This window comes from Glycine soja, chromosome 13 (assembly GCF_004193775.1).
Source record: "Glycine soja cultivar W05 chromosome 13, ASM419377v2, whole genome shotgun sequence".
Lineage (NCBI taxonomy): Eukaryota > Viridiplantae > Streptophyta > Magnoliopsida > Fabales > Fabaceae > Glycine > Glycine soja.
This window is the reverse complement of record NC_041014.1, coordinates 28,162,989-28,179,812: the sequence shown is the minus strand read 5'-3', so window position 1 is coordinate 28,179,812 and position 16,824 is coordinate 28,162,989. Positions and strand designations below refer to the sequence as shown.

The window sequence follows — 16,824 nt, the reverse complement described above, 5'->3', positions numbered from 1 at the left end:
GGAGGCTCAGGCCCACCTTACCCCCTTTATGTGCATCCTTAAAGAGGTTTGGAGCTGAAAGGGAGAAGGAGTTTAAGGGGATTCATATGCGGCGCTTTTGGGCCTATGGTCAATCCAATTCGGGAGCTGCTATTCTCATTTCTAAATTTTCTATTTCCACCCAACATGTACTTTAAATTTTGTTTTTCAAAAACTGCGCTTCTCACAATTCTGTTGACAAAATATACAACGAAATTATGTTTCCATTATGAAGCGGGTGCAAAAAAAAGAGATACATAACAAAAGCATGATTCCCTTGGACATTTTGTCAACATAATCATATTTTTGTTATGTAATTTTTTGGTACACCCCTCTTTTTTTATTTGTTGAGTGACATTTTGGCATCCCCTCTTACGCAACAAAAAAATGTGTTTTCGTTTTCTTAATTTTTTATTAAAAAATTATAGTTAATTGAAGACATAAGTTATCTTTTTAATGATAATAGATTAATTGTAATATAAATTACCTTTTTATTTAAATTTGAATTAATATGACATAAGTTATCCTTTTTTATTTGCAATCAAATTAATTAAGATAAAAATTAGTATTATAGTTAATTTGATTATCTTTATAAATGATAACTTCTACTTAATTAATTTAATTTTAATTAAAATAGATAATTTATATGATACTGAATTTTTTTATTATCATTGATCACATTTTAATTTAAAAATATATTTATATCAAAATTAATTTGATTATTTTATAAAAGGTAACTTATATCTCAACTAATTAAAAAGAATAATAAAAAAAACAATAATGGAAACATGTTTTCATTTCTATAAGAGGGAATGAAAAAAAGAGGACACATGAGTGCGAGATATCTTATATGAATGTGAGAATTAATTCTTGATTATATAATTAAAATGAATAGTCAAGATTTGATGTCATGTAATCACTTAAAGAGTCATTGAATTTTTTAAAAAGTCATATGACTTTTAACATTAAATCTTAACTCATAATATATGGTGATACAGTCTAAATTTAATCATTTTACTTTCATATAAAATGTTTTTTTTCGTAAGATATGTCCTCTAAAAATATAATTTTGTAGACAAAAATATTAAGCTAAAATGTTTGTGGTTAAGCACTAATGCGTTACCATTACCAATAAGTCATTAATCTAAATGGTATTAGACTTGATTCTCTTAAGTAAAGTCTCAAATTCAAGTCTTATAGATGAAAAAAATATGATTGAAAGTCCCACTAAAGATAACTCCTAATAAAGATTAATGTAAACAAAGATAACCTATACTCCATACCAATTTCATTGATAAAAAAACAGTGTTAACCACAATATATAGCGCCAACCATGGTCAGGCATTCTTCTCTCAATTACACTACCCCAATTTGCTATTTAAACTTTTTGTTATTGGAAAAGCCAAATTTGCTATTTAGACTATATTCACATGATGAGCAGCTAGTGCTAGTTGAATAATGTGATTCATTATCATATGGTTAAATTGATCATGATATACCTACCCTCGAAGTAAAGAAGTATGAAGTTTTCGTAGTTTCTATTTAAACTAAATTCATATGATGAGCAGCTAGTGCTAGTTGAGTAATTCGATCCATTATCATATGGATTCGCGTGTGAAAAAATACATTTGAATATACCTTTAAAATGTGAAATTTCTCATGATATACCTTCGAAGTCTCGCACTCCACATAAATTATACACGATTTGATTTACAAGTAACATTTAAATGACAACTACCAATAGGCCATATTCAGTATAATATTCATCTGTCACAACTCAATATGTCAAAATCCTGTTGAGTTGGTGATCCATGGTAAAATTACGGGTCGTCTTTAGTTAATTTGGGATAAACCATTCTATCATCTACAATTATACTGTAATTTCGGATAAAGTTTTTTGTTATTCTTTGTCTCAAACGTGAATCATGCTAAGGTACGTGCTATATCTCACAACTAGCTGTTTTTTTTTTTCTTTCACTTGTACCAAATAAAGTTTAATAATCATTTGAAGGTTCTGCCATCCCATCTCCAAATCAAATCAATTTTCTTTTTAAGCAGAGACTCAGAAGGACATATTCATAGACAACAAATAGAAGACCCCACACGGCACAGGCCCAAGTCCTAAATTCCGTTCCTTGAGATTATTGACATAAATAACAACAAAATAAGAAGAAAAATAAATATCAATTTAAGGATGTCTTGAAAATTGGTTTGCCTATTAGAGCAGCGTCAAGGGCTAGCTAGCTGTGGTCTTGATGATTTATTATCATAAAAAGTTTAGGATTGATACCAAAAAAAGTAATATATAAGTGTTAGAAAAATACTTTTTAATCCGCTCTTTTAATATATTATTTCTAATTAATTAAATTTTATTAAAAACTATAAAATCAAAAAAGAATCATTAAATATGATATTAAACTTATTAAATTTTATTATTTTTGATAAATTTTAATCGATGAGATGAGAGAGAGTGTGTTTGAAAATGAGTGTTACTAATATTTCTTAAAATGAGAACTTTTTATTTCTTATTTGAAATATATAAAAAAATCTATCCCAAAAAAATAATTTAAAATACTTAATTTAAATCTCGAATAATATATTTATTTTACACACTTTTCTAGAAATTTAATCCTATAATTTAAGCAAGCTTGACTTGAGTGCATGAATTGATTGACACAGTGACCATGGCCATGCATGGAGTAGACATTCAAAAAAAAAAGTGAGGATAAGATTGGCAATCTATTAGCTTTTATTACTACCGGGGAAGCTTATGATTTTACATAGGGATTGCGTAAAGCTGAATAGAGCATGCTGAAATTAAGGAATTTCGATTTGGGAGACATGACATGGTAAATGATCTAATACTGTCTTAGAAAGATTAGGCAACTTTTCAATGATAGCATACATAAACAAATAGGGTGAATCAAATCATAGTATTAACTATTATTACTGTACCAAGTTTCTAAAGTGTAAATGACATGCACACTTTATAATCGTTAGAGAACATCAATTCTCAATTTTAATTTCACTGTAGCAACTACCTTCCTACCCCTGTATCTCAATCAACAAGAATACTAGTGCCAAACTAAGACATAATAGTAGCTTTATTTATCTCAATTTTCATTTTCATGGACTTTCATTTAGTTTCAAAATATCTTTTTTCTTTTTTGTTGATTTTTGATTTTTTTTTTTATCAATTTGACTCTAAATATTTAAATAAAAATGTTTAACTTTAAAAATTAAAATAACTCTGTTTGTCTCTTTTATTTATCTTTTAATTGATTTTCTTCCATTTCTCTTTCTCTTGTATAAGCATAAACTACCAATACATATGCACACATTACTAGTGCGGCTGTTTTGTATGCAGAAGGAAGCCAACTCATCATCATTGAAGCACACTGACAAGTATATTCTCTGTGTGGAACAGAGCATTGCTCTTTTCAGAAGTTTTCATTCCCATATCTTGAACTTCAAGTTTATCTATCTTATTAAACCTTCCTCAAGCAAATACATGAAACATCTTGGCATCTCCAATTTTCATAAAGATATGCATGACTCTGTGACCACCTTTAAGGTTTTTCTTATCAAGTTTCTTGAGAAAAGTTGAAGTCATATGAAAGGATGATTGCTTCTGTAAACAATTATTTTTCCTTTTCTTTTTCAAAAAAAATTGTAAAAGAAAAGACACTATTATCACTATTATTTTTGTAATTGTATGTAGCATCGTTAATTATTTTTTACACACAACACTCTTTCCCTTAAATAATAGAATATTATCTATGGCAATTTTATAGAGTTGAATGCAAATCTAGTGCTAATAATTACTCAAGTTCAAGTTAAATTCTTAATACCCGTTTGTTTTAAAGTTACATAATTATAGATTTTGATATAGTTAATTATCTCTCTAAATTAATCTTAATTATCATATTTGCATTAAAACATTTACATGGTAAGAAGACTTGATTATGATGAGAAACAAAACATGTTGATAATCCGATTCTCTCATGGGTGGCTTAATAATCAAACTTGTACCACATTCATAGCTCTTCCCTACCTCGATATAGGATGTCCCAAGGAGTAAAGAAGGCAAGAAGCTACTATATATTCGGTGGCCAATAAAGTTTCATAGATTGTTGCAAATGGTAATATCTAAAGTTTAAGGAATAGCTTTGGTAACTTTGTCGTACAATCGGAAAAGAATGTCTTTGAATCATTGTTGCTTTGGCATCCGTTAGTTGTCTGTACCTTCCAACCGAAATACCTACCACCGATCGAAACTTGTCACTAAAGAAAATGTAAACACTCCTTTAAAATGAGTTATAAATTTCAATTTTTTTTAAAAAAATTTCAATGAATGAACAAGATCGTGACATAAATTTACTTTTAAAATAGAATGATGTCTTTTCATTTTTCTACTACTGAACCATGCATCTTGTATACATTGTACTAATTTAATGTCAGATTAATCAATTCATTGTGCTCTTGAGAGTTGAGAGTCATAAACATCTGAACTCGAATTTCTTACAGTAACTCAGATTTGTAAAATAAAGTGAAAGCCCTGAAATTGAAGGAAGTGAATGTCATGAGTCATGACTATGATTCTCAGGTAGGTAGTGCCAGGATTTGTAGCATGGAAAAGAATAAAAAAACATTTCAGTACTAGTTCCTCCTTCTTCTTTTCTTTTTCACTTTGATCTAGACATAAATAGTTAAAACAAAGATTTAGTATGTTATTAAATATAAAGTAAACATATTTTTGTTAGTTCAATCTATATACAGATTACTTCTAAGTACGTAGCATATATTCTACTATGCCATTAATTGAAAACAAATTAGAATGTGTGACCATGAAGCAAAAGTATTGGTCTCGATCACAGCATTGGGTTTAAGGAAGTCAAGTCATCAAGTTGTAATGGTGAGCAGGCATAATTATGTTCATCCAGTGGCAAATTTTGTTGATATATATGGTTGAAAATATGATTGGACATTTGACAATGATCTTTTTTCGTGGTCCAGATATGATTGGAAAATCTATCATGCATGCCAAGTCACGCTAAGTGTCACTCGAGGAGTCCCCAGTGATATAAGATAAACTTTTATACTTCAAGAACAAAAAATTTGATCTAATAAGTTCTTTCATGTACTTTACCAATACTTTTATGTTTTAAAAAGTTGTGAAAGACTACCAAATATTGTCTAGTTGCGATTAGATTTACATTTGATTTAGTTCACAACAAGGGAGTTTGTGATTGGTGACAATTATATTATCACAAAGATATTACGGTGAAATATATTTTTTTAAACAAAAACCTAACAATTAGGAATTGGAACTTTCATGTATGAACTAGACAAACCTCACATGGAATACAACGGGAATCTAACAAAAATAGCTAGTATATATCTCTATCTATGTCTAAATTGTGATGTGTAAGTACAGCAAGAAAAATTGTGATGTGATTTTTTCAAAATTCCAATACATATTCTTAATAAAAAAAATGATTAAAAAAATTATTGTATCATTATTTAATTTTAAAATATAATGGTCTGAATATAAAAAAATTCAAGAAAATTTATAACATATACCTCAATTTAATTATATACTTATGTATTATATCATGCTCTATATTAAAAAGAAAAATAAAATTAGATTTGTGTATCTGACATCAAATTAAGAACGATTCATTTTTAGTCAATATATTCATTATAAAATAGCAGAACAGCCAAAAAAAAAAACTGAGAATGATTATCGTATCTAATGGCTAAGTTTTTCACACACTAAAAGATCGCTCTAATGAAAAATATTGCATAGTTTCACTCTCACCAAACGAATGTAAAGATCTCTAAACAATCAAGTAATGGTGATATATAAACTACTCTCGATTACAGATATGTATCTTATAAATTAACAGTTATAATTTTTTTCTAATTTTTTTATCACATCATATAACAACACTCTCCTTACAACTATTATAATTAACTGCTCATGTCAAATTGTGTGTGGTGTGGTGGGATGGGGGACTGTACAGAGTTTCCAATTTCCAAAATATAGTATACAGAAAATGGTTGCTGGATAGCACAACTTGCAAATGAAGCAAAGCGATTTGATGTCAGCCTTCTGGGGACTGAAATTCCTTTGTCTCATTCACTCTTCCACTATCTTTGATGCCAACTGCTACCCTCCTAGCTCCTCCTTGCTTTTTCTCCCCAATTTTGACCGTTACTTGTTATAATTTTCGTAAGATGAATGTAACTTTTTTTAATAAGATGATGTAACTTAGTAAATTAACAGATCACCGTGAAACATAGAGAACAGAAGAACTTAATGCAAGTTTGGATTGCTGTTGTGAAAATCCAAATCTCCGTTTCCAAAAGCAAGTCCATCATTACTTCTGTGTTGGCTGTTGAAGTTGCTTGGAATTTCGTGCTGCAGCAAGATGGCCGGATAAGCAAACACGCGCTTAACAATATGTTGTTATCATTTTAAAAACAACATTTATATGCTTATCCTTTAAATCCAAACATTTGATGCAGGGATATAAGATATTATTGTGTTTACATAAATAAGGATAATCTATTTAATAAAAGAATTTATATTCAATTTTTATTGTATATAAAATTTCTTTTCATCAATAATAATCATGTATTATGAGTGAGATTAATCTCTAATCAATAGATTGAAAAATATTCATAATCTTTAATTTATGACAAAAAAATAATTTTCACTTACATTCTTCTATGTTGGCATAATCTTTTGTATTTTCATATCTTCTCTATTTGAGATAATAATGTTTTAAGAGGATAAGTTCAATATAGACAATAAATTTTCTTATATTTAATGTCTCAAACTCTAGATCAATAAATAATTAAGTTAAAATAATCCCAATCCATAAGTAGTAACTACTTGATAGTTTAAATAATGGTGAAAAATAAGTTTTGCAAAAGGATCTCCACCCTATCTTTTATAGACCATTAATTTAATCTCAAAATTTGAGCAAAAGACAAATATATAATTCTTGATAATAAACACCTTTTATTTCCCCACTAATATATATTTCACCTTTTATTTCCCTACTAAGACCCCAGTCTCCCTCCATAAATACAAGCCAATCCTTCCTCCATTCCCTCCGCAGAAAAACTCCTCTCAACACAGATATTTCATTGCACCAATATTCAAGAGCAATGGCCATGCTCAATATCATCGCCATTGTCTCCCTCTTACTCTTAATCATTCCATCCCAAGCCAAAATTCCCGGCGTCTATTCCGGTGGGCCATGGCAAAGCGCTCACGCCACTTTCTACGGTGGCAGCGACGCCTCAGGAACTATGGGTACGTACGTAAATAAAATATATGCATTATTATAAAGTTTTACACAATGTCATGATAATAATGTAACATATATACTATGTATAACACCCCAATAATTTTGGTGTTTTCTTTGTAGGAGGGGCGTGTGGGTACGGGAACCTATATTCCCAAGGCTACGGCGTGAACACTGCGGCACTAAGCACTGCTCTATTCAACAATGGTTTCAGCTGTGGAGCGTGCTTCGAAATCAAATGCACCGATGACCCGAAATGGTGTCATCCAGGTAACCCTTCCATCTTTGTCACCGCCACAAACTTCTGCCCTCCAAACTACGCTCTCCCCAGCGACAATGGCGGTTGGTGCAACCCTCCCAGACCTCACTTCGACCTCGCCATGCCCATGTTCCTCAAAATCGCTCAGTACCGCGCCGGCATCGTCCCCGTCTCATATCGCCGGTACTTTCAACTTTCTCATTCAAAGTTTTTTCATCCCAAAAAAATGGGCTAAAGATCAAATAAGATAGAATATATAAATTTGAGAAAGTGTTCATTTTTAAGTTTAAATTAGACTTAAACTCACGTTCAACTCCAAGAATTTACAAACAGGTCAAAGCATAAATGATAGCAATAAATCAAGATAGAGTATAATACAGATGGGAGAAACCTAATTCTAAGAATCTAGCATACTTTACTTTTTTAAATGATAGCAATAAAAATTATGAAAATCATATAAGTTGGCATCGTCTCTGAGACGGTTGTTCTTTCTCAAAACGACAGCGCTGCGTGGCGTTCGTGGACTTTAATAAATTTGCATCCTGTACAATAATTATTATTCTCGATCTATTGTGTCGCTTTCCCCATATTTCAATCTTCTCACGTAGCTTTTCGCACAACAGCATCACGAGAATAGAAAAAGAGACGGAATATATAATTCTAGTTCTATCAAGCTGGTACTACTACTGTACTATAATTTTTACTCCTTTATTACGAATGAAATATATGATTTTATGTTTGTAAAAACAAATGGAGAGGGTTTTGAGAATCTTTAAGAATTTTTAATTTATAATACTACCTCTAGTTTGGTCCGGTTCTTATTATAAAAAACAAGGGATAATATAATACACTTGTATTTCTTATAATAAGAATCTAAGGTAGTATATTTCTTGAGTTATGTATAATAAATATATTAATTTATAAGATAATTATTTTAAAAATCATTTCAATTTCCAATTGGCTCACATTTACATGCCAATTATTAATCTTTAAAACCATGGTGGGTCTTTATTTTTATAAAATGTTGTCACTAAATAATTGTACTTTTTGTATGATATGGTTAATGTGGTGGTGAATGTGATTGGGTGTGGTGGGATGCAGGGTGCCTTGCAGGAAAGAGGGAGGGATGAGGTTCACGATCAACGGGTTCCGTTACTTCAACTTGGTTTTGATCACCAACGTCGCGGGTGCAGGGGATATCATGAGGGCCAGCGTGAAAGGGTCCAAAACGGAGTGGATGAGCATGAGCCGCAACTGGGGGCAGAACTGGCAATCAAACGCAGTTCTGGTTGGTCAGTCACTCTCCTTCAGGGTCACAGGCGGTGACCGACGCACATCCACCTCATGGAACATTGTCCCACGTAATTGGCAATTTGGCCAAACCTTCGCTGGAAAGAATTTTAGAATCTAGTTACTATACCGTGTTTGGATCATTTGCGTTTTTGAAAGTGTTTTCTTTTCTTTTGCCGCCTTTTTTTTTGTTTTGTTTTTGGTTGTTTGCTATCTACAATTTTCCTTCGAATGTGGATACATATGGAGAAAATGGTAGTGAACCTTTTTGACTTTTGATCATGTTTTCGGGAGTGGAGTGAAGGATCAATTATCAATTATCATGGGGCACAGTGTACATCTTGGAGAGAAAATGAGGGTAACGAAGTGTGATTTTTGTCGGGATCAAGCTGAAGTGGCTGCAAAGGCAAATTCATAAGCCCGCAGCAATGCTTACTGCATATTTATTAATACTACTATATGATTTCATCATTTGAGGATTCATGTTTGGCTTTTTCTTATATTATTAGTAATATTGATTTTTTAATCTTGTATAATTGCCATGAGACCCGTGAAGTAACTAATGATTTAATTAATCAGTAGCCATTATCAAGTATTTTCTTTTATTATAATTATCTATTGATTAATTTCATTTCTTTTGCCTAAAAGTTTTTCTTAACCATTAATTACCAAGTTCTCTGCATGTGTCTGCACCACATGAAGGTCTTCTGCTCTCATGGACTCGGGGTGAGGGACCCAATTATGGGAATATGGTTTTTCTTTTTTGGTACAAAAGCCAGGGATCAAAACACAGGGAACTATGTAATTAAAGTAGAGCATACAAAAATCATATTTGAGAATAATGTCTCAGCTTAGCATCAGTGACCACCTCTATATCCTCTAATGTTCAGCTCCCTGGTAACTCTTCTAAGGGAGTTAGGTCTAATTCCTTATCTGATTTTGGTATCCTGAAGAATTTCTCGGTGGACATTCACCCCAGGAAGGCCGAAATCATTAAGCAAGTTATTAAGTGAAATTGAAATTTTAGTCTAATCTATCATCCATAACTCAACCTGAGTTTGAACTTTTCATAAACTTAAAGCATAAAAAACTCAAGTTGATTTTATATAGTGCTTACTCATTTATAGGATCTGATAAGTGGCAACACCTATACATTAAATTGTATAAAAATTGGATGGTATTCTTATATTTTTTACAGTTTCTATTACCCCAAGTCCCCAACTAATAGTAAGTTCATAATATAGGAATCAAGGGAGTCAGCAGTGATAAATTTCTTATTAATGAGAGGACGAATCACATTTGGTGCTATCAGAAGCCCAGGAGGGTTGTATTGGGCCATTGTAGTTGGGATGTCAACAATCATTTGAAGTTGAGTCCTACCAATGATTACAAGCAGGCCTAGCAATTCAAGTTTTAGTACCCGATATTGAAGTTTAGTCCATTTGTCCTTGACCATTTATAGGGTGAGAGACGGAAAAAATACAAAGAAACTGAGAAAGTGGAATATCTTTTTCTTTTTAGTTGAGATGGAGGGAGGCAAAATAAGTTAGAAGACAAGTTTTTATTCCGCAAAGTAGAGTGAATTGAAGGATAAGTGAAAGGTTGCATTTACTCCCATTTCTTTTCTTTCTAACTTCAACACAGAATGCAAAGAGAGTGCAAGATGGTACAAGTATATCCAATGCTTTATATTTGTCACCTTGTCTTTGGGGAAGAGATCATTTCACCTTAAACTTTGCATACTCACTCCACTAATCAACGAAAACTTTCAAGTTTCAATTCAACAATTAATCATAAAATCTTATGTTCATAAAAAGAAATAAAATAAGTTTGGCAAGGAAGTAAATCTTCACCCCTGTATTTATATTTTTATTCGTTTTATGATTACAACTTCTTGCAGTATGTTCAATCCACCATTAACCTCTGAAATTTATCTACCACCAAAGAAAATTTGTGATAACATTTAATTCATTTGTGATTATTTAGAATAGCGCTGCCCTGTAACCCTAATAAACCAATCAAATTTGTGACTCATTAACATTTGCGATTGAATATACTCTAACAAAGTTCTCTCTTTGTCTCTTAATATTGATTTAAAGGGCTGAAAGGGGAACTTTCGAATTTGAATATAATAAATTAGGTATCTGGAGAAGCTTCGTTCAACTATTCAATCCCCAATCTAAATTGAACCTATTTGTCTTCAGTCGGTCAATGTAATAGATGGTAAATTGATGGCATCTTACAAGAGATTAGGGGATTAAACTTCTCAAACTTGCACTGGCAACTGCACTTAAGCAAACAACTTCATTGAAATAGATAATTTAAATAACAGACAACACTCCCAACCAGCTGCAAGCCTGCAAATCAGTCACAGGACCTCATGGAATGTTGAAAATTATGAATTGTCACAACTCAGTTGTAGCGATTACCAAATTTCACAGCAAATCCTTTTCATCTCCACAACTACAAGCAACACAATCTAACGTATGAAATGAAATTGATTCCAAATTTCCAATTACAACAAACAGGCAATCTAGCACATGATGTCTTCTTTCTTATCACCACAGTTCAAGATTCATGTCAAAATAACACAAATCACAAACTACAGTGATCTAACATTTGGGTGATTTATGTTATTTTGATTCATGTCAATTATTTCAACATTTAGGTGTCGAAAAGATTAGGCTGTAATGTAAAAAAAAAAATACACTATTTTCTTATATCAATTGAATCCTTTTGTTATATCAACTTAGTACATTCACAAACTACATTGATCTGACATTTTCATTTTGAGAAAAAAAAAAAACAAAAGGACCAAAATAACATTCTCTACTCAACATAATTTGATTAGAGATTAAAACAAATTTAAATGTGGGATGGAATCAGTAGAGAATGAGGGGAAAAAAAGCCCATAATCTGTGGATACCATCCCTACGGTTGTCTGGCCGCTGCCCAATTACAACACACACACCATATTCCCCAAAACGCTTCCTTTTGCGAACAAAGGGAAAACCTCGGAAATAAGCAGTGTGGCTCTAACTGGGCTTTCTCTGTGCGCACTGAGATTTCAACGAGAAAACAAAATCAAAGTGTTTCCTCGTACATAATACAAACAGTGCAAAAATATAAAAACTACGAGATTGAACAGAAATTGATAAAATTAAATTAAAGAGAATAAGGAATGTGGAGGGCTCATATCAAGTGTAAATTTTGAAAGCAGCGTCACTGTGGGAAGAAAAGAAAACCGAATTCAATTTGCGAGAAAGAGATACCAAACCAAAAGAGATGGTGGCACCTTCAATCATCGAATTAGGTTTCCCACTCAAGCCTCTCTCTTTGTAATCACAGCCCTCTTGGGGCTCAGCGCAACCACAGATATATATATACCACCACGCTTTTTTTTAGGGTTTCACTTTAGTTGGGTTTTTTTTTTCTTTATTATAAATTGACTGTTGCCAATTACTTTATTAATGATGTAAATATTTTATAAATTGATGACTTATTTTTTTTAAACATGTTCTTGCTATGAAAATATAAGTGAAATATGGAATGATATATATATATATATATATATATATATATATGTGTGTGTGTGTGTTTGTCACTATAATATCAATTCAAAGTTTTCATTAACTCTAAATTTTACTTCAGAAATCCTATATTTCTTGTTTTAAGTCAATTTTGTTTTAAAATATTTTATCAACTAATCTAATTTCATCAATTATTTTAAAAGATCAAATTTTAAAAATATAATTTACTAAAAAATATTACACAGGCATGAGATTTCTTAATGATGTATAAGTCACAAAAAATTCAATATTAGTAGGATGATAACGTTATATGTTAACGTCGTTACATAATAATAACAAAGACTAAAATAAAAATATTAAAATTTATGATCTTTGTAATTTATTTAACGTTATTACACATAAAATATACAAGTAATTATATGTAATAATGTTAACTGAACTACTTGATAACAATATTAAAAATAACAAAGGCTGTTACAGATAATTACTTGTATATTTGTTTTCAATATATTATATACATTAACATTTATTATTTTTAATATTGTTCTTTTTTTTAATTTAATAATTTACTTTTAACATTGTACTTGTTTTAAAAAATATATATAATTTACTTAGACACTAATTTAATTTTAGCAATAAAAAATTAAAAAATAGATTTTTTTATTGGTTGTAAGACTTACTTTTTTCATTATTATTTTCTTCATGTTATAGTTTTTTTCAAAATTAATTACATTTTATAATTTTCATATAAGTAAATCTAATAAAATAAATTTCATGGATTGGATAAAAAAATCAAAATCACTTAAGAAAATAAAAAAGGACCACGTTTTCCACAGAGGAACAACGATTTAAATTTAAGAGAAGGGATAAAAAAAAAGACTTAAATAAATCTTTTTAATGATAAAGACGAAAAAAAAATAAGAAAATGAGTAACTAAACAAATTTTGATGATAACTAATTTCTTTCTATGGTTTTTCATACCATGCCCAATCTACCCATGTAGATGTACTATCCCTTTTGATATATTTTCTTTTGTTTTGTTTTCTTTGATTCAATAGGAACTCGACTTCTCCTCAAGAATTTTGTAGAAAGTGGCTTATTATCATCATCATCATCGTCTGAACTCTCGTATAAACTGATTCTAGAGAGCACAAACAATTATCTAGAAATTGGTAAAACATAATGATCTGAATTCACGCATGCACTATCACTCGTTTGCTGTATTTGGCTATCTTTTGTTTTCCCTCAACTCCTTCTTCCAAAGTAGCTCTCCTTCCCTCTACTTTGTTCCATAATTCTGTGATCGTAAACCTTCCACTTGGATTATATTCATTAATCTCCTTCAAAGCTCTCACCACTGCATTGTACGCTCCAACACCCAATTTCTTTTTAGTCCTTTCAGCTTTTCATCTTCCTCATCCATACTTTCCTGAAATATAATGACAAGGTTTACATTCATTTTTGTCCTAAATATTCATTATCTTGTAAAACAAAATGCAACATACATATATTAACAAAATGAGACAAATTCTATTAAGGATTAAAAGATACATGACTAGTTCAATTGGTTAAATATAATGTAAGTTATTATAAAAGTCATTTAATAGTTCCTTAATCCCTTTTTTTTCATTTAGGGCCTTTATATTTTAAAAATTTCATAATATTTATTTATCTTTTAAGATGGTTCAAATTGATCCTTCTGTCCGTTATAAACTAATACCATTAATAATTTATAAATATTGTCGGCTAAAAATGATTACAAAATTTGTTGTCGATTATTTTTGTTTAAGAAGGAATAGAGGAAGTAGAAGTGAAGGAAAAATAAGAGAGAAAAAATTAAGTTTTGTGATGATTTTTAGCCATCAATATATTTATCTAATTAATGACGTTAATTTTAGACTAAAGGAATGATTATTTTAAAAAGATAAAGAAGTAATATAAACCTTGGGAGATCTTTCAGGAGATCAATGTGTCTAACAAAGTTTCACCTTTGATTTCCCATCAGCTGTGATTATTTTGAAGGGATGCCAATTAGGTTCCTCCAGATCCTTTTGCCATAATGAACACATTGCTAAAGCTCTATGCTCTGCTTCCGCTTTATTGTTATATCTTCTCTTTGCACTCAATGCTTTATGAACTGGTTCAATGTCTATTTCCCCCATTCTCTTCACACCTATATTACCATGATGACTTGACATCCCCGCAATGCTCTGCAGTAGAGAAAGAGATTTTTAGTACATCATACAAACAATAATGAAAAGAGAAAATTAAAGAAATCATAAAAAAATGAGGATAGTTTTCATGAGAAAGAGTTTATTCATTATAGTAATTTAATAAATGGCAAATGTAGGCTTCTCTAAAATGACTCAGCAAAAAAAAAAAAAAAAAGCTTCCCTAAAATCAAATGAACTAGAAAAGAAAATTAAGTACTATATCCAAAGCAAATGAAATTTTTGTTTTTTCTGAAAATCAAACTGGACAAGATAAATGCACAAGACAAAAAAAATGTTAATTTATAAAATCATATTGTTTATTTAAATCAACTTTCGCTACCGCTGTTGCAATAAATCCAGTAGAATTTCATTAATCAAATAAACTTGTAATTCAAATTCAAATCAATAAAACTTTGGACAAAGCAAGCAAAATCATCATCAAATACACGATTAAGGCCATAATCTTCCAAATTCCAATGACAGCCAAATAATTCAAATAACTGATGGAATAAAGAATCCTTACTCCATAGCAGAAGATAAATTTTGCAAAAAAATAAATAAAAATACTTCAATCAATTTCTTTCGAGTTTTCTGAAGCTCATCATTGCTCTCATGCTGCTTAATGATTAGTGATTGGTTGAACTCTTCCAAGTCTTTAAGTAACCCTTCCTTTTCAATTTCTTTCATATGTAAAGTACCCACTGTTTTCATACATTCATCTTCCGTGTGCTTCATCACATCTAACTTCCCTTTAAGATGCTTATCCTCCAATTCCAGCTTTTGATTGCATTTTAATTGGTTTTCCAGCTAAACTACTTTCATATTGAGTTGTTCCTTTTGAGCCTAAATAGATAATAGATAATAAAATACAATTAATAATAATACACTATTTTGATAATGACCAAGATCCTTACCTCATTTACAAAGCTTAAAAACAGGTAACACAAACCTTTAACTCTTCCGTCAATTTGAAAACATTATTATTATTATTATTATTACCTTCTTGCAGCTTCATAGCTTCCTGAAGGGCCAAAATTTGCCTTTGTTTCTGCAAAAGCAATAAATGCCTTCAGTGTTGAACAAAGCCTTCTAAAATTATTTTAAGCAAACTTAAAATTCCTACAAATAAATAGACAATGGGTATACATAATCATGGAAAACCATACATCCAAAGGTACTGATTGCTACTGAGTGCTTACCTCTCGATTCTCCACAGTAATTTTCTTAATTTGCCTTTAATTCTGAAAAAGCAATAAATGCCTTCAGTGTTGAACAAAGCCTTCTAAGCAAACTAAACTAAAATGCTACAAATAAATATACAATGGGTATATATGATCATGGAAAACCATACATCCAAAGGTACTGATTGCTACTAAGTACCGACCTCTGGATTCTCTGCAGTAATTTTCTTGTGCTGAATAGCATTTAGGACCTTACTTTCTTTCAGTTCTTTTGCAATCAGCCCATGTTCTTTCTTTATACACTCCATCTTACGACTCGTATTAAAATTCAAGACTTTCATGTTTTGCAATTCTGAAAAGAATCAAAATAAACTAACGGAACATAATGGCATTGGAAACATAGAAAAGTGAATTCCAATAATAATCTACAAGAAACTCATAGTAGTACAGGTGAAAGTTTATATTGTGCCACAGAAAAGAAGTTCAAAGATGAAAAGATCAAGCCCTGATTCACGAAAAGTAGATACAATGCATATATAATCCAATGGTAAATTTTAATTTTAGTTTAATCTTCTGCATAAATAGTGGAAAACAATTCAATATTAGTAATCAAGGTATGGCTTCGAATTTGTTACATATTTTTGTAAGGATCAGTTCAGTAAGGTAAAGCAATGTGAACAATAGACATTTTTTATATAAATAAAAATTGATGACAATGCCATTAATCAATCACATTGACCGATAGAAAACAATTGAGCAATGTTTTCCAATGTAGCTATAGAGAAGACAAAATGAAAGAAGTAGCCAGAGCGAAGGCAATAGCAAAGAATGCATTGACAAAGGATATCTACATAAATATATGATCAGTGAGCACCATGCAAATAATTTATCAATGTGAAAACTATCAAAGTAAATTCAAATACTAACTGCATGCAGAATCTGCAAAAATAATAAAGAAAAAAAAATTAAAATATACCAATATTTTTTTTGAACACATCACAAAATAGTTTTTTT

At 30.5% G+C, this 16,824-nt stretch overlaps 1 protein-coding gene, 1 non-coding gene and 1 pseudogene across 2 annotated transcripts; 1 reads left to right on the top strand and 2 right to left on the bottom strand.

The window, feature by feature from the left end:
- The first annotated feature begins 7,115 nt into the window (after nt 1-7,115).
- Nucleotides 7,116-9,369, top strand: LOC114381092 (expansin-A6-like). Its single transcript, XM_028340276.1, has 3 exons — nt 7,116-7,345; nt 7,461-7,779; nt 8,698-9,369. Exons 1-3 carry the CDS (start codon nt 7,198-7,200, stop codon nt 9,005-9,007), a joined length of 777 nt encoding a protein of 258 aa, XP_028196077.1. The 5' UTR covers nt 7,116-7,197; the 3' UTR covers nt 9,008-9,369.
- Nucleotides 9,370-11,753: 2,384 nt separating this feature from the next.
- LOC114382853 lies at nt 11,754-11,907 on the bottom strand. The gene has a single exon (XR_003660313.1). It is a non-coding gene; the product is annotated as a small nucleolar RNA snoR143 (small nucleolar RNA).
- Nucleotides 11,908-13,587: 1,680 nt separating this feature from the next.
- Nucleotides 13,588-16,118, bottom strand: LOC114381754 (annotated as a pseudogene).
- Between the last annotated feature and the right edge of the window lie 706 nt (nt 16,119-16,824).

Excerpts from the sequence above, each read along its gene's own strand:
- LOC114381092 (XM_028340276.1), top strand. The coding sequence starts at position 7,198 with ATGGCCATGCTCAATATCATCGCCATTGTCTCCCTCTTACTCTTAATC. Across the intron at positions 7,346-7,460 it reads CGACGCCTCAGGAACTATGG|GAGGGGCGTGTGGGTACGGG; the intron begins GTACGTACGTAA and ends TTTTCTTTGTAG. Across the intron at positions 7,780-8,697 it reads GTCCCCGTCTCATATCGCCG|GGTGCCTTGCAGGAAAGAGG; the intron begins GTACTTTCAACT and ends GGTGGGATGCAG.